The sequence below is a fragment of the Salminus brasiliensis genome, chromosome 18 (assembly GCF_030463535.1).
Source record: "Salminus brasiliensis chromosome 18, fSalBra1.hap2, whole genome shotgun sequence".
NCBI classification, from domain to species: domain Eukaryota; kingdom Metazoa; phylum Chordata; class Actinopteri; order Characiformes; family Bryconidae; genus Salminus; species Salminus brasiliensis.
The window spans coordinates 22364266-22383243 of NC_132895.1; the positions used below are offsets into that span (position 1 = coordinate 22364266).

The 18978-nt window shown below is 44.1% G+C and overlaps 1 protein-coding gene across 1 annotated transcript in view; it reads right to left on the reverse strand.

The window, feature by feature from the left end:
* siah2l (seven in absentia homolog 2 (Drosophila)-like) overlaps positions 1-16777 on the reverse strand; it is a 32659-nt gene extending 15882 nt beyond the window's left edge. The window contains exon 1 of the mRNA XM_072661657.1: positions 16164-16777. Within this exon, the coding sequence (XP_072517758.1) occupies positions 16164-16646 (483 nt within the window). The 5' untranslated portion in view covers positions 16647-16777. The remainder of the gene's footprint in view (positions 1-16163) is intronic.
* Positions 16778-18978: the final 2201 nt, after the last annotated feature.

Sequence of the window (18978 nt, forward strand, 5' to 3'; positions counted from 1 at the left end):
ACAGACTATATACACATTATTAAGTCTTCCAGCCTCTTGGTATATAGTATTTGTGCCGTATCCCCAAACACCAGACTCCAAAAATACTGGACACCATAAGCAGGGAATAATTCAGGACATTATTTTCACAGATGTTTATTTTCTTTCCCTCTAACTGCCCCCACTTTTCTTCTCCCCACGTCTTTCCCCAACTATCCTGCAGGCTGTGCTTTTGGAGAGATTTGCCATCATTTCTCCTTCCCATCTCCGTGCCTGCGGGTGAGCCTGACAGATTCAGCATTCGCTGCCAGAGGTGCCTTTTACCTCACTGATGGACACGGCTCCCGCCCTGCTGCATTCTAAACATCCCCCCCATTCCCAGTCTCCGTACACATATTCTTTGTACACATCCAGAAACACACTCACTCTCACAGATAAGCCTCATACCTCCTGGCTTCCCCGCGGTGGAAAAGGAAAGGCACTCTATTTTTAGCAGCAGTGTGAGAATGGCAGCACAATCAGAAGGATGCAATTAAAAGGGCTACATGGCAGTTACACACACTTCCACATTCTCTCTCCCCGTCTCGCTCACGCTCACACACACACACACACACACACACACACACACACACACACACACACACACACACACACACACACACGGTTGACGGGTTACCTCAAGCCAGAGAGCCCATGTGTTTCAATTAGAGTTCCATAATGAGAGATGAAGGATGCACTGGGGATGGAATTGGGAGGGGGTGGGTGTAAAAGGGAGGGTAAGAGGGGGAATATGTGGGGGGTAGAGAGGTGCTCAGCTCAAGGTCCGCAGAAGCAGGCAAATTTAATTAAGTGCTGATGCTGGTGGATTTATGGAGCACTAGAAAGAGTGACCCACGTTTCCAGCTTCCAGATTTAATGGCTCCAGTCCAGAGATCGAGACCGGTCATAATACCATCCTGATTCAGCAGAACATGAGGACAATAAGAGATGCCTCCTAAAAGCAGGGATCGTTTTACAGCATGAGTAAACAGATCCACTCAGGTTACAGTCCTGTTCGTCTATGATAACTGGTTTGTGCTAGTGGACAATCGGGACGAGTTTGAGGCTGACCCTGCCGCAAAAGGGGTCCCGATTAGAGACCGGTATTCCCAAATTATCCTGTAGTGTGGAGAGAGTTTAATCCAAATCTTACACTGTCTGATAAACAATAAACAAAAAACCCTTTATGGTCAAAAGTATTGGGACACCTGCGTATTCGTCATTTCTTCTGAATTCACGGGTATTAAAAAGAGTTGATGCTGCTTTAGTTGGAGAAACTGTCTCTGCTGTCCAGGGAAGGCTTTCTATGAGATTTCGAACAACTGTTGTGAGGATATAACTGCATTCAGCAAAAAGAGCATTTGTGAGGTCAGGATGCTGGATGATCATCACCCCAAATCGTCCCAAGAGTACTGGACGGAGCACAATCCATCATTCCAGAGAACACAGTTCTTCCACTGCTCCACAGCTCAATGCTGGGGGGCTTTATACCCCTCTAGCTCATGCCTGGCATTAGGCATGGTGCCAATAGGTTTGTGTTTATCTGCTCTAGGGAGTCCTATTCGTTTGTCAATACTTCTTAACAGGGACTAGACAAGCTGTGTGTGCATGCATTTAGTACAACTTAAAGCATCTGAATGCATTCATCAGAAGGGGTGTCCACAAACTTTTGGACATAGTGTATTAAAATGTACACAGTGTTCACACGAAAGAACATTTACCAATGATGGTGTATCCAGCACTCCAGCAAAACATGGAGAAGTTACCGTGAGCCAGACGTTAGCCTTGAGCCACTGTCTGATGTTCTTAAACATTGCATGATATTTAGTGTGATAATGCTGCAAATTCTTTTTTTTTCCCCTGGAACCCTAGACTCATTATTCAGTTTTATTATGAATTAATTCATTCAGCACATTTTGAGTCCTACAGGGTTCTATTTTAGGGTCTATATACTTTTTAAAACCATTTTAATTTAGACAGTAACGTAGTTATGAGCACAAACACGCCCAGGGCTTATAGGGTTAAAAGAGAGAAGCTCCGACACATGAGTTTTGAGTAAGACGGATAAGCCTGTGCAGAATAAGAGTTCCTGTGAACCAGTTTGGCAATATTTGGTGGCTAACCAAACTAACAAGAAGGACCACAGCATGTTTACAGTGTTATATGACTGTACTGTTCTGAGACAGCATATATGTAACTATATAGTAATAACAGTAGCGTGCTCAGTTGGTAATTTTGTGCTTTTTCCATTAGGGGAGGCTAAATTGTAAGGCTTTGAAATGCTCATGTGATACTTAATGACTACATTTGGAATAATTCGGCAACCAATACTTTTTTCATTCTTGATGTTACTTATAGCAATAGCTCAAGAAAAAGCTATACTGAAAAGCTATAGTGAATGTACTATACTAGCTAACAAGTATCTGGAATCTGGAATATGGAATCTTATCATCCACTGATACATATGCCTAAATCTTCAGGCTTCAAACAGTGGTGTGAAGATGGATTTACATATGGTCGTGTGTCAGGAATGACAACGGGGTTTACCTCCTGAAGATAGCCAAACACCTTCAGGTAAGTTCGAAACCCCAAGTGCTTTTTATTCATGTTCACTCCATACCAAAAAAATAGGAAATAAAAATTGTACAAAAATGATATAAATAAATATATAAAACATGTATATAAAAGTACTCTAGTCTCCAAGACTTCCCACAGTACATAAGTATTACTGACTTAACATCAGTCAGAGTTAGTCTACAGCCGTAGAGCTATGTAGACACAACATTTTCCCTCCAAAAGAGGCCCCTCTAGGTCTCCCACTTCCTCCTTTTTAAATCTGTAGCCCCCTCCCTAATCTACCTGGACTCTACCATTACTACAGACAGGGGATAACCAGAAAATACAAACATATAAACCAGAGATTACTGTTCGATTATATACAGACATGGAATTTTCATATTGTGCATATTACAGGTAAGGTATCATCACTTTACAATTAATAACTTAACCTTCTTTTCCCCCAGAAGAAGAAGACCCCCCCCCCCCCCCCCCTCCAAATTGGTGAGTCGAGGGCCCATCAGCTACCATAGTAGAGGGAGCCAGGAAGTCCTTGAGGAGTCGGTTCGGGTAAGTACACACACGCTCCTACTTCAGCAATACCCAGCGTCCAGTAAAATGTCCATAAGCAAGCTTGGTGGTCTGTTCTGGTTCTTGGTTCTGTTCTGGTTCTTGGTTCTGTTCTTGGCATTCTGACTTTATCACAAGTAGAAAATCATCTTTAAGGCCAAATGTTCTCCATGTTTGTCCATTTTATAGACAACAGACACAGTCACAGTCAAGTGTTTAGTGGTACTACACTAGCCTCGTAGCTCCAGTACAGAAACAAGCTACTTCAAGCATTACACAAGTCTTTGGCTGATTGACGTTTGGAGAAACAAAAACCCAGAAAAATCCCTTTTTACAAAAAACAAAAACCCACCACCATTTTCTCACGTAAACCACTCAACTTCTCATCCTTAAAGTTGCTCTCTGAGACACAAGCCATACCCAGCTATGCACAGAACATTTATTCACGCACACCGTGATGCTACAGGGTCGTTCAACACTTGAAAGAGAGCTAAAGCTCAGACGTTATCATGCGGCTTCCAGGCTGCTCCGATTTCTGCCTGCAACGCACCCCAAAGACCTCATCAACAGAGCAGCCAGCTGTCAATCACCCCACCGCTAACCAGAAGATGGGAGACAGGGATGGAATGGGACTGGCAGGCTGCCAACTGTCAAACACACACACACACACACACACACACACACACACACACACATTCATCTAGAATGCATACACACAAAAGTAGTGACAATCATTTTCTTTCCCCTCTCTTGCATACACTAAGCAGCGCCCTGCCTCCTGCCTCAGACAGAAGCACACCATTTCAGGAGATGAAGTAGCTCAGTATGAGCAGCTTTTCAGGTCAACAGTGTGTGAAATGCAGATGATGGACGAGACTATCCCAGAACAGGAGAGAAAACTAGAGGAAAACAAGATTCTGACGGCTACAGACACCCACTGGAGTCAAACTCGCATTCGCACATCACCCACTGTTACAATCAGCCGCAAACCATTTAGGCTAATCTCTGTTCATTATGCTATTATACAGAGGCACGCAATTGGCTGCGAACGCAGAAGCACTAGAGGGTGCAATATTACAATGCAGTACCACATTCTACCACTGGGGGCAGTCTTGGAAACTTAATGCATAGTTGGCTCTCCACCAGGGGTTCTCAAGCTTTTCCATCTCGAGACCCACCGGCCTACAACTAGAAAGGATGGCGGCTCTCATCCTTTTCTGTCATTTCTCAAATGTTGTTCCCAAAAAACTCTTAATAAGGCCAATATCTGCGCCACAAACATCTCATTTACTGTAAAAAATAAATAAATAAATAAATAAATCACTGATTTTAAACACAAATGCTGTTCCCAGCCCAACACGAATGACTGCTGCAGACCATTGGTCATTTCACAGATGTCTTTTCTATGCCTAAATTTAAGGCAGCTTTATCTCCACAGGCAACACTGCCTTCAGACATCTTCTACTGCTCCCCCGAGACCACTCACCATCCGTACCCTTTCAAAACCCATAGCATTTCGTCCGACTGTCAATACCTTCTCTACCCCCCCATTCCAGCAAGCATGGGACATGACTGAATCGAGCTTCCCTCCAATTTAATCTCATTGTACGACTAACTGCACCTTGCCTACCAGGCTGCTCTCTTGGGGGCCATTGAACTCAGGCACCACAATTGTCCTTGCCGCCTGTTGCCAACAGAGCTTTTGCTGTTTCAGCCACCATTTCTGTAAATGGCCTCTGATTAAAAGGATCCTTTAAGTGAATGGACAGCATGGCGAGGAGAGCAGCTGGTTGGGGACAAGTGCGCCGAAAACAAAAGGAGGAGATAAAGAGAGCGAGAGACAATTGACCTGGACCATTAATCTAAGCTAGCTCGCTTTCTGCTCCATGTCCCTTGCAAGGCGCCGGCTGGTAAATAGTGGATGGAGGTTACGTTGAGCTTTTCCTCTCCATTTGTGTTACAAATTACCCAGTAGCTTCCTTTGTAATTAAAGCAAACTGAACCTAAAAAACAGAGGAGAGGATTAAGTTCACATCGGGTTCTGGGGTCATTCTCTATTTCACAGAGGCTCCTTTTGTGATTTTATTTTCGGTTGGATCAACCACATCTGTGTTTTTCTGCCTCCTCCTCAGAGAAAATTCCAGATGGAATTATCTGCTGGTTTCCACGCGGCAGTGGTAATTTTAGTCCCGTCTGGATACACATCCCTGTGGTGTTTCAGGCAAATATGTCGCCTTACGCTGGGGGGTGGGGGGGTGGGGAGGTTCTGCCGTTGCTACACTTGATAGTCAGGCTCAGAGTGCACATATCCAAGATTCTCTGGTAGACGTTCTCCAGTAAACACTTTTTAAACGGCATAATAAAATTATATTCATAATGAAAAAAAGTTCTATTAACGTTTGGATGACAATTACTGTGAATGTTGATCATGTGACAACATAAATCAGACATTCAGTGTTTTTATTACCTGTCCGGATGTCAGGTAATTAAAGATGTCCCCTGATAAATCAGTCTAATCCGAATAGGGCTAAAGAAAATCAGAAAATAGGGCATTTTAAAATCAGTGTGATTTTCTTTTTGTTTCATCGGACACCGGACAATAGCCAGGAGATTGTCGATTGATGCTCCATTCTGGCAAAATTCTGGTAGTACAGGAGGCACTTTGTATCAGAAGCAATATTTATTTAAACCTATTTGCAGCTGGGAATGGGAAATGTGGTGATTACTGGTGTTTTCTGTGATTAAAAAACAACAACAACAACAACAACAACAAAAATTACATTACAGGTAAACAATTAGATTTTATTTGATTCTTTTGATAGACATGATTGAATGCATGGTAAAGAGGTTCATTCTGATTAATTCTGCATTTAAGAGGTTAATTCTGAGTTTGGTGTAGCATGGAGGCTACGATAGGTTTCATGAACCACTTCAAAACAGACAAATACATACTGCTCAGGAGGCTACGTGCCTTAAACATTATGCTATGCCTATTAGCCTAAGTGTCAGACGAGCAATACTTCATATGTTCATGACTGATTTCGGTTCATTTGCGCTTTCACTGCTGTGCTCTATTAATGCACTGCTGCAGCCTACTGGATATATTCTGAACGAAATATGTTGGATTAAGAAAGAGAAATATTAAGGAACAGGTCTTGAAGTACTTTTGCAAACATCTTGCACAAAATCATGAACTGTAACTGGCACCCACTCCAACTCACTTCTCCAACTCTTCTTAGGATAAGTATGGAGAGAATGACTAGCTTGTGGTGTCCCAGCAGCACAATCGTTGATTGGGCCTTGAAAAATTACAGTGAAATCAACCAATGTGACAGGACCCCACACAAACAAAGAAAGCATGGACGCACTAATGGCATCGGCTGCTCAAACCCTATAGGTTTTCAAAGCCTAATTGCTTCATTACTGCCATTTAACGGGAGCAATTAATTATCCAGGCCCCAGCGCTCCGACCAGATCATTGAAAGTTCACAATGTTTTCCAGGCTCAGCGGACTGCGGCGTCCCATCATGTCCTGCATTGGCCCGTGCCCCTGGTGGCCATTCATCCGTGAGCGCTGGGGGAAGCGCTAGCTGCTGGAGCGCTGGACTCCGGGGCAGAGGCGTATGCAAAGCAGATGTCACACTGGCTGCGGCTATAAATAGGGTGGACAGGGAGGTGACTGCGTCTGAATGTGGTCGAGGATCACTGTGCTCGTCATCACTGTTAGCATTCACGAGATCTGGAGAGCGATGCATCAATGCACCCGGGAGGTACACACACACACACACACACACACACACACACACACACACACACACACACACACACACACACACACACACCGCACTGCAGCACTGCGGGTCAATAGTGTTTTCCATAAGGTACCAACAATACATGCAGCACCGAGTTCAGACAAAGAGGTCACCCCTTTAGACGTGATGGTTAAAGGTTTTGCTCAGTGGTGTGTTTACTTGCTGGGTTTGGTTGCAAAAGGCCTTATAAGCCCCCCCCCCCCGGTGGCTTTGAGGTGGACTTCATATACATAAGATTTGCATACAGTGCTATATGGCTACATATTATGCTGTTAGAGAATGAATAATGTATCTCTATTAAAGGTGCTATATAGGGATGGACGGTATGGTTAAAATGAGGATATCACGATATTTAAAGAATTTCACGATATGCTATATTTATCACACGATACACTCGCTTGTTTCACTATAAAAAACCATCGCGATTTCTGTAAAGTATCATATTATTGTCCACCCCAGGGCCAGAGATAAAAATATATATTCATCTTGGAACAGTTGATTAATGAGAGTTTCACCCTAACCAAAGTCACATTCATTATATTCTATGGCATCTTTAAAAGCAGCATGATGCGAGAATTGGCCATCTTGCTCCTGGGCTCCATGGATGTGTTTCAAACGAGTTTCAGACCAAAGTGGTTTGAATGATAGGATGTCTGAACGTGTCTCGGGTGTGTTTACACTTGCATTTTTACGTGGTTTGGCCTTATTCAGATATTATTCCAGATATTCGCATAAAGAGAAGACGCATTAAGTGACCCGGTTTTAATAGGGCCTGGGACGCCTCTAAAAGGACACACCTTTACACATGCATTTCTGGACAAGTTCAAAGATCTAGAACACACACTGAAAGTAATCATGTAGACTGTAAAGATAGACCAGGGGTGTGCAATGGGGGGCACATTTTGCTGAATTTCCTGATAAATAGACCTATTTCATCTGGCAATTGACAGAAAAGCCAAGGTTTTACCAAGGGTCTATAACAATGCACTGAAAAATATATTGTGACATCCCAATAGCAAACAAAAATCTTGGACAAATGCACTAGTGAATTTGACTTGTGCTGGCATTCATGTGGACTTATCCTGTAGGCAGAATTGAAGGCAAATTTAGAGCAGATAATTTATAGTGTAGAAATTGCACCTGATTAAAAAAAAAAGGATGCACAGCATACCCAAACCTTTGATAAGCCTCATTCAAGGCACTTACTGCATATAATAAAGCACGAAGCACAGAGGTGAAACTTTAGTGCAAATAATGGAGCCACTGCCCTTTTACAATAATGGGAAATGGGGAAAGGAAGATAAAGGTTATTCAGCCATATGTTCCCATATGGTCAATGCCATATGCTCAGCGTCAATGGCATGCAGGATCAAACCCTGCTCCCTTTTAAGGGAAGATTTTGCTGAGGTCGTTCTTTCTCTTCTGGAGCCACTGATGATGTAGGAAGAGGTCATTCTTTCATTTCAGGGCGTTCAATTGGATGACTTCACCTCCTCTATTAGCGAATGAGTGTCGATAAGTTGACCGTACCCTTTGTTACCACAACTTGTGACGGGCACACATGCCCACAGTGAGTGCAGCTGAAGGAGGGCATGCCAGTCACCCTGTGAGCAACTCATCTGTGAAATTAATTACAGGCCGCTCGCATCCATTCCTCCAGTGATATGATGAAGGGGCAGCGTGATTAGGCAGAGGGAGAGGGGGAAAAGTGGAGGGCGCCGAGTGTTAAAACGGGCTTTTGATCCAACTCTCGGCTCAGCTCATGTGTGAAAGTGTTGCAGGTTTCTCATTAATCCCCCTATTTTTAATTGACAGCGAGAGAGCGGGAGGTCTTGTGCACGCTGAGCGCATTTCACACTGAGATGTAATAGGGCATTTGTGTATGAGAGCATGAACATGAATAAAACACTACACTTGAGTGTACGCCCGCAACACGAGTGCTGAAACATTGCTCTCGGGTGCTGCAATCCATGCAGGCACACGTGCCGCCTTAATGAAAAGTCCCTAATCAGTGCCGGCCTAAGCAGCGGGCACAGCTTTTTCGAGAAGCGCGATTGGGGAAGCCGAGGGTGTGATCATTAAAATCTGCCAATTAGCTTCACAAGTCCAACACCTCGGGCTGCCACGCTGCCGCGTGCAACAACCAACTCCGAGCAGAGCCCCAAAATAGCCAGCTGCATCAAAATAAAGCGGCCAAGCCTGAGGGGCCTATCCATGTCTAATCTGGTTACGTACACAAGCTGGCCACAGGCGTCCGCTGCCAGTCCTGTACACCATGCAAGGACAGCAGAGCTCTCAGACAGCGCGGAAGCACTGCTCTCTTACTGCCAGCTTCTCCTTTTCTTTCCAAACACAAAGGCCTGGCTCCAATTAAGACCAACTGCATTATATACAACTTTGTGAATCAAGTATGTGCAAAATGACTCCCTGATTAAGTCTAAATGGGAGAATTTCTCTTTACACCACCTCATTTCTCTGTAGGGGCTTCAATGAAGTACCAGTAGCTGGCCCAAACCGCTAGATACACCCTATTACTTGCCATTTTTAAGGAGGCACTATACACCAATTATCCAAAACTGTATGATCACTCATAGATGAAGCGAACAACGTTGGGTGTCCCTTAAACAACACTGCATGTCAAGACCTGGGATACATCTCAGGTGGAAACTAAACCGGATTGAGGGTTGAGGTGTTGGATGTGTTGACGAGGGCCAACTCGATATGACGACTGGACCAGAGCATCTCCAAAATGGCAAGATTTGCAGGGTGCTCCTGGTCAGTAATGGAGCGCTGGGCGTCCAGGGCTCACGAGTGTACAAAGGCAATAAAGACTATCCAACATTGGCCAAAGCATCAGAAGTCCCAGAAATGTTTAATGATGCAGAGCCCTCTGCTGCACAGCTGCAGACTAGTCAGAGCGTCTATGCCCACCCCTATCCATGGCCTTTGCGGTAGCCATGAACTAGAGGTTAAAGAAGTGAGCTAGAGGCAGAGAAGGTCGTCAGTTCAATCCCCTGGACCGGCGAGACGTGGGAGGTGGGAGGAATAAAAGGAACAGTGCTTTTTCCTGCCTCCACATTTATAGCTGAGATGCCCTTGAGCAAAGCACCTAACCCCCAATTGCCTCCTGGGCCCTGTAGTGGCAGCCCACTGCTCTGGGTGTGTGAGCTCAATGCCACGGATGGATTAAACGTAGAGGTTAAATTCAGCTGTACTGCTGTGTAATGACGACCAAGTGTGTTTTCATTTACTTTACTTGCCTACTGAAATCGCCTACGATGGACATATGAGCATCGCAAGCGGACCTTGGAGCAATGGCTGAAAGTTGCATAGTCCAGTTTTATATTACATTACGTGGACGGCTGGGTACATGTGCAGCGTTTACTTGTGGAATGAGCTTGAACATGTCCAATCCACACGTATCCAGATTTAAAAAAAAAAAAAAAGATTTACCTTCCTCAGAAAATTCTTCTGTCCACACAGAGGCTAAAATGCTTGCATGAGCATGTCAGCCCTAGTATAGCGATAGTACCCATGGAAAAGGAAGAAAATTCCAAAGTACACAAAACTCCCTATGTAGTACCTAGTGTACAATGCAAGTCTTGAAATTATGGGCTGTAAATCTTAATAGCACTTTATATATTTGTAATAGAACAGTATTTACATTCATTCAAATGTGGAAATTTGATATTAAGGGCCATCTGCATGTTGAAGTTCTAGTTTTATGATTGGGATTATATAAGGGTATCTGAGATTCAGCCAGAAAATGCCTGTGTTGTGAAGTCTTCAAAAAGCTATGTTTTCATTGACCAAAAACAGTGTTTTTGTGTGGACAAGAGGCCAAAACGCATACAAAAGACACCTTCAGAGGAGCATATACTGGTGACACATGGAGAACCACAATATTTTAAGCTTATTGGTTTACACCAAAACAGCCAGTGTGATGTCAGTATTTTGTCCACCTACATTGCATCTACGCTCATTGGCTGGTTAATCTGCTGCTGCAAATCTGATCAGCCCTTCTCAATTCCATGTGTCGGTAGAAAGGCACCACCACAGAACCACCATTTGGTCATCTATTGGATGGTGGAGCATTCTCAGCACTGTGATGATACCAACAAGGGTGTGAATGTGGCACTGTGTTGTAAACACTGGATATACTATGTGGGTTAAAGACTACAGCTCATCTTTTTGAAGCTTGCTAGGCCTTAACCACTGAACAGCTTCTGAACACAGGACCACTGCCATCAGGATGGTTTTGGGTGATGGACGATTTGCAACCCTGCAGTGACAATTTAGGTGAAGCCCACATACAACCCCAAAACAGACATTACCATGAAACTGCGGGGTGGGGTCACTGCTGTGCCAGGAATGGCCCACAAGTAAAATCTCATCTGGTCAGCGGAGGTCCTATAGTCCACTGACGGACAGGGTAGAGGGCGTCTGTTAAATTGCAGAAGAACAGATTAGCTACAGTTAGGGTGGGCGATATGGTATAAATATAAATATTGTGAGATTCTTGAAATTCTTGTTGTAATGAAATATGCAGTAGGTGAGGGTTTCAGAAGTACTGAACCTTGCACAATTTTGCTGTCTAACAATGTGCTTAAGTATTAAGACTGAAGAAAAGAGAGCAACACTGGATAACTGGAGAATTTCACACTTTTATTTGAACCCTGTTTTGGCTTATGAGCTTTCTTCAGGGTTGACAAAAATAGTGGTTGTATTGTTTAAATACAGAAAGGAACCAGGAAGTTTCCTATTCAAAGACAAACAATACAACCAATAAAGAAAGCTGCAGCACCCATGTCTTAATTCTACCCACCAATCAGGACAAAGGAAGTTACAATCAAGCTAAACTATTAACGCCCAAATTATTGGCCGTCTAAAAATTTACTTCCTGGTCTTTGTAAATTTAAACATCAATACAACCCTTATTTTTAACCCCCTGGGTTATTTTTACAACCCCTGGTTTTACTCTTTACTCTTTCTACACTATGCTCAGAAAAGCACATTGTCATGAAACTTGTCACAATAACAATAAATGCATGAAAAAGGTATACCTTTAATAGGTGCAGCATGCACCTTTAATCACAGGAAGAAAAGAAGATAGCCAAGCCAAGCGTACTGGACCAACAGAGCAAAAGGGGGTCAAGTCAACATGCATTTTGCATGGATATGGGTCACATAAAGACGTGTGTCCAGTGAAGTTGAACTTTTGTCAACTACGTTCATCAGAACGAAGGCCACATCATGCCTGCCTCGAGTCATTTCGGAGATGCTCTGATCCAGCTGTTGACCTCTAGCTGACAAAGAATGACGTCTGGCCATACATGGCTTCACAAGGCAAAACACCCTATTAGAGGCTGTTACTGTAATAAAGCCATCCCAGATAGCCACATGTCCACTGGCACAACAATTACACAGTTAGTGCTGGGCAGTGCTGATAAGGTATGGCAGGTTTTACCCATTGTGAACTGCCTTAGCATTTGTTTGTTTACCAAAAAAAACGCTGCCTTTTTTTTTTAGTGTAAATTATAAGTTACATGATTTACTGTGGCCTTCTGTGGTCTCAATATGGCTTTATGCCATGAGTGTGCCTCCCTTATAAACAATGGTTTCGAATATTTGGATGTGGAATGAACTTTAAGTCTGATTGCGATTGGTCTTTTCAACTGTAAACTTCATGTTAGCTTGTGTAATCGACCTTACTCTTGTCTCTTCTTGTCTTTTTTCCTTCCTGAATCTGTTAAATCCGTTGTTTTAGCCCTCTGCAGAGTTTTGTACTTGCGATTTCATGAGATTTTTCATACATTTCTAAAAACAGTTATTCTACTTCTACTTTTGAGAAGAAATCACTCCAATCTTCACTATTAAGGTTAAGAGCACAATCTAATGTGGGGTAAAAGGTAACTAAGATGTTTTATGTAGTTAAACAGGTCAAAGTAAAATCTTGCGCTCTCTTCTGCTTAAACATTGAACCAGCCGAGATTTACAGTAAGGGTTACTGTTAAAAATTGAAGTAAGTTTCAGGTTTATTTGTCATTTGCACAACATGTTAGGACATTTATGCATTGAAATGCTTGTGGTGAGGCTCAGGTTGAAACTCTACAGGAGGACAAAACTATACACATACTAAACATTAAAATAAAGTTAAAATAAAAATTGTATTAAATAAATACAAAATACACACAAAATATACACAAAATACAGAATATACAAAGGAGGACAGGAGGAATCTGTAGAAATTCTCTGATATGTACATTTATGAGACAGGTATAGACTGAGAGAGTGGATGTATGTATATGATATGTATGTTTATGTCTATTCCTGTTGTATAAAGTGACATAGTGATGTTGTCCATAGCAGTGATATATAGAGCATTAATAATAAAGTGTCCGAGTGCAGTGGTGTTGGTGAAAGGTTCACAGCAAAACCATTTGAAGCACCAACTGAAGACGCCACGTGGAAAGTGTTTTGTATAACAGAACACCACTACGGACATAGCGTCCTTCTCCGCGAAAAGCACTTAAACTGAAAATCAAATCAACTGACAGATGATACATTGCCCAGCAACCACAGCTAGACCAATGAAGAGTTAGTGTGAAACCTGCTGACTTATCTCCGGGACAGCCAAAGGTCACCATTCTTAAACATATTACATAATCGTTCAACAAGAAGAAGCAGCAAAAGTAGCAAAGTACGTTATCTGATAACCCCACCGTTGGCCTCACCAAAAACACTCAGGACAGCCTGGCTGTAAAATACAAAACAGTGCTAATCTCCCATCTACCCTTCCCTAAGCAGAATAGAGGCGGTTATTGGCCACAACCAACACACCCAGGTTTCTAGAAAACAAACTTATCAGCACTGAATCAATTCCTAGAAATACCTTCATTCCACAAACTGAGGTCTTCCACTTAAAATAGCCTGTTGAGTGGAGGCGCATGGCTATTCCTGGAAGGCCACTTTGTTTTTTTACAACAGTGTTCTGATCAGCTATTGGCTGCAAGAACTCTTGAGCCAATTATATACTTAATTCAGTTAGTCAAGTGCATCCAGTTTGCGGGTAGCTGAGGGAGGTGCTGTGCAATCACGGCTTAGACTATACGTTTTCTCTAATAAGTGATTATTTTCTTGTAAAAAATGGCAAAGACAAATACTGGCACACAGATTGGACAAGACCACTGCAGACTTCTCTCAGAATCAAACATTGGTCTGCCTGCCCCAATTACAACACTACTGAGGAAGGAAACACTACCCATGTGGCAACCAGTGATCAGCTTTCAGGGCCCAGTGGCAACGCAACAAGGATACAACTTTAATGCACTGATGATGCAACCCCAAAGATGCTACAATGCGGACACAAAGGACAAAGGTTTTCTGCATAAACGAATGAATGAATTGAGTCAAGTCATGAGCTTAAGCACTTAGACCTGGTGTGACAAAGGTGACACCAGTAGAGAGAACAGTCAGTTGGATGAGTGCACTGTTATGAAACGAGGAGAACCTAGAAACTCTTCAGTGTGTTCCTTCAAACCCAACCCAGCCCAAAGGTCTGTAGACCACTACTACTGTCTCTTCAGAAATCAATGACATCAATAAAGCCCTTTACTGCAGTAACAGCCTTTACACTCTTCTGGGAATGCTTCCCACAAGATGTTGAGGCATCCATGTGAGGATCTTACTGCATTCAGTCACAGGAGCTTTGGTGAGGTCAAGTAGTGATGCTGGATGATTAGTTTAGAGCCGAAACTCACCAAGTTCAACTCACCCCAAAGGTACTACTGTACACACCCTTCTAAGTCACGTTCAGAATCAGGCTTAGTGACCTTAGGCTCATGTGCAGCTTCTCCAGACCATCCCATTCTACTGGTAATCCTTTTCTGTGGTCATCCAAGCTCTAAGCGTGCAACTGAACACCTGAATCAGCAATGGGTGCACCTTAAAGTAGCTAGATTCACTAATTAGAGGAGTGTCCGGACACTTGCACACTTACACAGACTAGAAACTAGGAGTTTGAGTGCCTCTAGTTTACACTTATCCCCTTAACCCCTAATCTTCAGAAAGGCCTGATGTTATCACCATTATCTGCTTAATCAACCTCAGAGTACATACGAAATGCTTAGTGAGAGAGGGTGTGTGCTGATGCACTGATCCTGAACCTGTAACCAAGGCCTTAATTGGATTAAACGGTGATGGTGAATTCGTAAGGACAACAGGTGATGAGATGGTTGGCTTGTTTTTTGCTTTCTAAGGTCATCTTGCAACAGCTGAAGTTCCATCTGCTTGAAGGGCCCATATTCAACATGTGTGTTGTGTTATTTTTTTGTTCCTGAGGTTCACTTACGACTTTGCATGGTTTATTGACCAAAACTCGCTGTAATGTACATTACCCCAGCACTGCCAGGCTGCCCTTCCTTCAAAATGCAGCCCAGGCTGAAACACTCCTTATAACTTCAATGTGAAGGGGTGGAGATAAGCGCCTGTAAGCTGAGCATAGCTCTTGCGTCATGCGTTGTACTGTAGTCGGCGTCGCGCCCATGTTAGGAATTGCAAGGTGGACTTGTCCGCTAGTTTACTGTGCAGCAGCATGGAGAAAACCAGCGGAGACCCTGATTACCTTATATGGGCATGATGTTGACATCAGGACGACGGCAAATCTTTAGAGCGGTATAACTGGATAAATATGAAGGTTGTGCTGCATATATGGATAAATATGAAGGTTGACAGTTATGACAGACCTTAAGCTTTACAGCTTAAGGTCTGTCATAACTGTCAACCTTCATATTTATCCATATATGCAGCACATGTAAACACCAAACTTCATCAAACTCCTATTTTCAATGCTCAATTTCCATTAAATAGGCCTTTAAATACTGTAGGAGTAGTGCAGAGGTGTGAACAGGTGCTGTCAAACCTGGACACAGGAGGCTTGCCCATTTCCTAAACACCTGTGGAGTAAACTTGAGCTAATGGAGAGCCACTTCCTCCAACACTCCCCTCAGCCCGCCTCAGTCCTGTCGTGTCGAGAGGGCGCTGTCAAACCAAGCGAAAGAGTGAGGTGGAAAGGAAAACAGCCGTGGTGAAAGTAAACTCAGCACGTTATGGCTGAAAGTGTCCGGAAGTTTCGCTCTACCTCACTTACCTAAGTCACTCAGGCTCAGCTAACCGTCACTGACTGTCAGTCAGGAGCGCCGTGCTTACCTTACAGGGGAAGGGCAGCGTGGAGGCGACTTTCTCCATCGCCAGGTTCCTGATGCTGGGTGTGAGGGGGCCGCGGCAGGTCGGGCAGCAGCTCAGCTTCTGGCGACACTGGTTACAGACGAGGTGGCCGGCCTGGCACTGCAGGATCGGCGGCAGCACGTAGTCGAAGCACACCGGGCACTCGAACAGCGCCGTCAGCTCGGCCGACTGCCCGGGCAGAGCAGCAGCCGCGGCGGCAGCTGCGGCGGCGGCAGTGGGCAACGCCACGGCGGCGGCAGTCACGGAACTGGAGCCGGAGACGGAGCCCGAAACCCCCGCAGCAGCAGCTGCCGCCGCTGCTGCTGCTGCTGCCGCCGCGGCCGCAGCAGCTGCAGCGGCGGCTGCAGCCGCTCCTCCTCCGGAGCCGCCGTGTTTACTCCCTCCTCCCGCCTTACCGGCTCCCAGTCCTCCGCCCGCACCACCCGCTGAGGACGGACGGCTCATGGCGAAGGATTTAAAACGTTAAAAAGTTGAACCCACGTCTCGTCTGGAGCGCTGGTACACACACCGGCAGCTCGTAGTACACACGCTCCTCTCCTCCCAAACACACACATACATACACACACACACCCGCGGATACAACATGGCCGCCACTGTTTGAGAGATAGGAGCGAGGCCATTGGCTGGGAGCGCTGTGATTGGCAGCTGCTTCAGCCAATGGGGAGGCGGATGGAGGCTCTTGTGTAATGGCTGTGTGTTTACACGCAGGGGCTCGTAGTGACGGAGAGAGTGAAAGTGAACGGATCAGCGTGACAGGCAGCGGCTGCTGACAGCTTCTCTCCACGGATCACAGATCGGTTTTGGTCGGTATCGGTATTGGATTCGGGTCGATACTGGAGGGGAAAAAAAACTTCACATTGACCAACTGATATATGGCCACATTTGGCTTGTATGAGTAACAACTACAAAAAAAGTGCATTTTATCATCAATAATATATATTTTATTTTTTTATATTTAATTTTTATTTATGATGGTTTACGCATCAAATGGACACTTGTATAAAAAAATGCAGCCTGCTTAGGTTCCTTCATCTTGCTGATTTGTGAAGGCAGCCTGGATGTATCCTTGTTGCCTTAGGTATCCCATAAATCCCAGAAAAACATGGCGGAAGCAGGCAGCAATGTGCAGACATGCCATTATTGCCATTATTGCCATTATTTCCCCTAATATTTTGTTGCTATTGTCGGCAACGTCATGATACATTGCTGCCTAGAAGGTACTGACTAATGAGACTGCATAGGCAGCAAGGAATTAAGGCAGCTGCCTTTCATTTCAGACCCAGCTTACATGAACAAAATAGAGCCGGCTAATGGTGCTAAACACAAAGACCAAGGATCGTTCCATGGCTCAGCCGCTCACCTGTTGACGCATGTTGATGATGAGGAGGTGTCTGAATTCATTTGTGTTTCTAACATGACTAAATAGTCTCTCCTTATATAGTGCAATGCTAATGAGGGAGCAGGGATCCATTGCAGTCACAGCCAAGGAGCTCTGTTATGGTGTAACAGAAAAGATGGCCTCACTTGAGCTGATACAGGAGTCAGACAGGGACTGATTCACTGAGCTTGATCCTGTTCTCTCTGCTTTGATGGTGGCTGTTTGGACGTTGGCTGGTAAGGTGCTACCTTAACTCCCTTAACTCCTCTGGCAGAAATACGTTCGGGGACATCCTCCTGCAAAGCCTGTACAGGATCTCAGGCCTATGAGGACAGCCAGGGGCTCATGAGCTGCTGAATGCTCTCAAGGCTCTCAAAGGCCTCCTCTCAAACTCCTGGTGTGACTGTGTTTACTCCAGCTTATGGCTGAAGACCCGTTTAAACTGTAGTAACTGTTGGGTTGATAATTTAAGGAGATCAGCAGTTCTAGAGATACTCAAACTGGCCCTTCTGACACCAACAATCACCACACGCTCAAAATCACGGAGATCACAGATCTTTCTCCATTCTGATGGTTGATGTGAACATTACCTGAAGCTGCTGACCTGTAGTCTGCATGGCTGTGTGTAGCAACTACATTTTATTTTTACATAGAAAAAAAAAATAGCAATCTACGGTCAAAGTCCTAGTGTTACTGGTATGATGAACAGCGGGGCGTCGCTGACCGAAAGCAAAAGCATTAGTGTGTATTTACAAGCTTGTCTAGCAAGGAGCGTCTAAAGAGTTAGAGACACCATGTTGGTGGTAATAAGGATGTTTTGGAGCCAATGAGAGAAGGGTTGATGAGGATATTCTGGACGGTGCCTGGAGTAGTCGGGGTGGCTGTGAATATAACCAGTATGACTGTTACTACTAGTAGGTGGGACAGTAAACTAATGAACGTGTATATACACCTATATCCTCCTTTAACCCATGACATGAACATGCAATTTACATCGGACTTGTAGATGTACAGATGTTTCGGTACAGTGTATCTTGATATTGATATCAGGAAGAACAGCTTTTGTTTATAAACATGTAATAAATACTCAGCTTACCACAGTCTTACCTGGACATAAGTGGTATCACCTTCCTCTTTTCTATTAGAGACCAACTCATTTTTTTGTGCATTAAGGGCCTATGTTGCACATTTTGTCTCAGAGGTCCAGCCACGGTCTTTGCATCAAGTTTCCGACGCAAAAGTATCTTAATTAATTTGTGACATAACTATTTTCCAACCCTTATGATTCTTACTTAAACAGGCTGTTGTTGACCGACATATGTAAATGACCTCTGTGCTGCTGACTGACTGCCCTCTATAATTCCCTCATTGAAAAAGAAGGTCAGACAGAAACGCTCT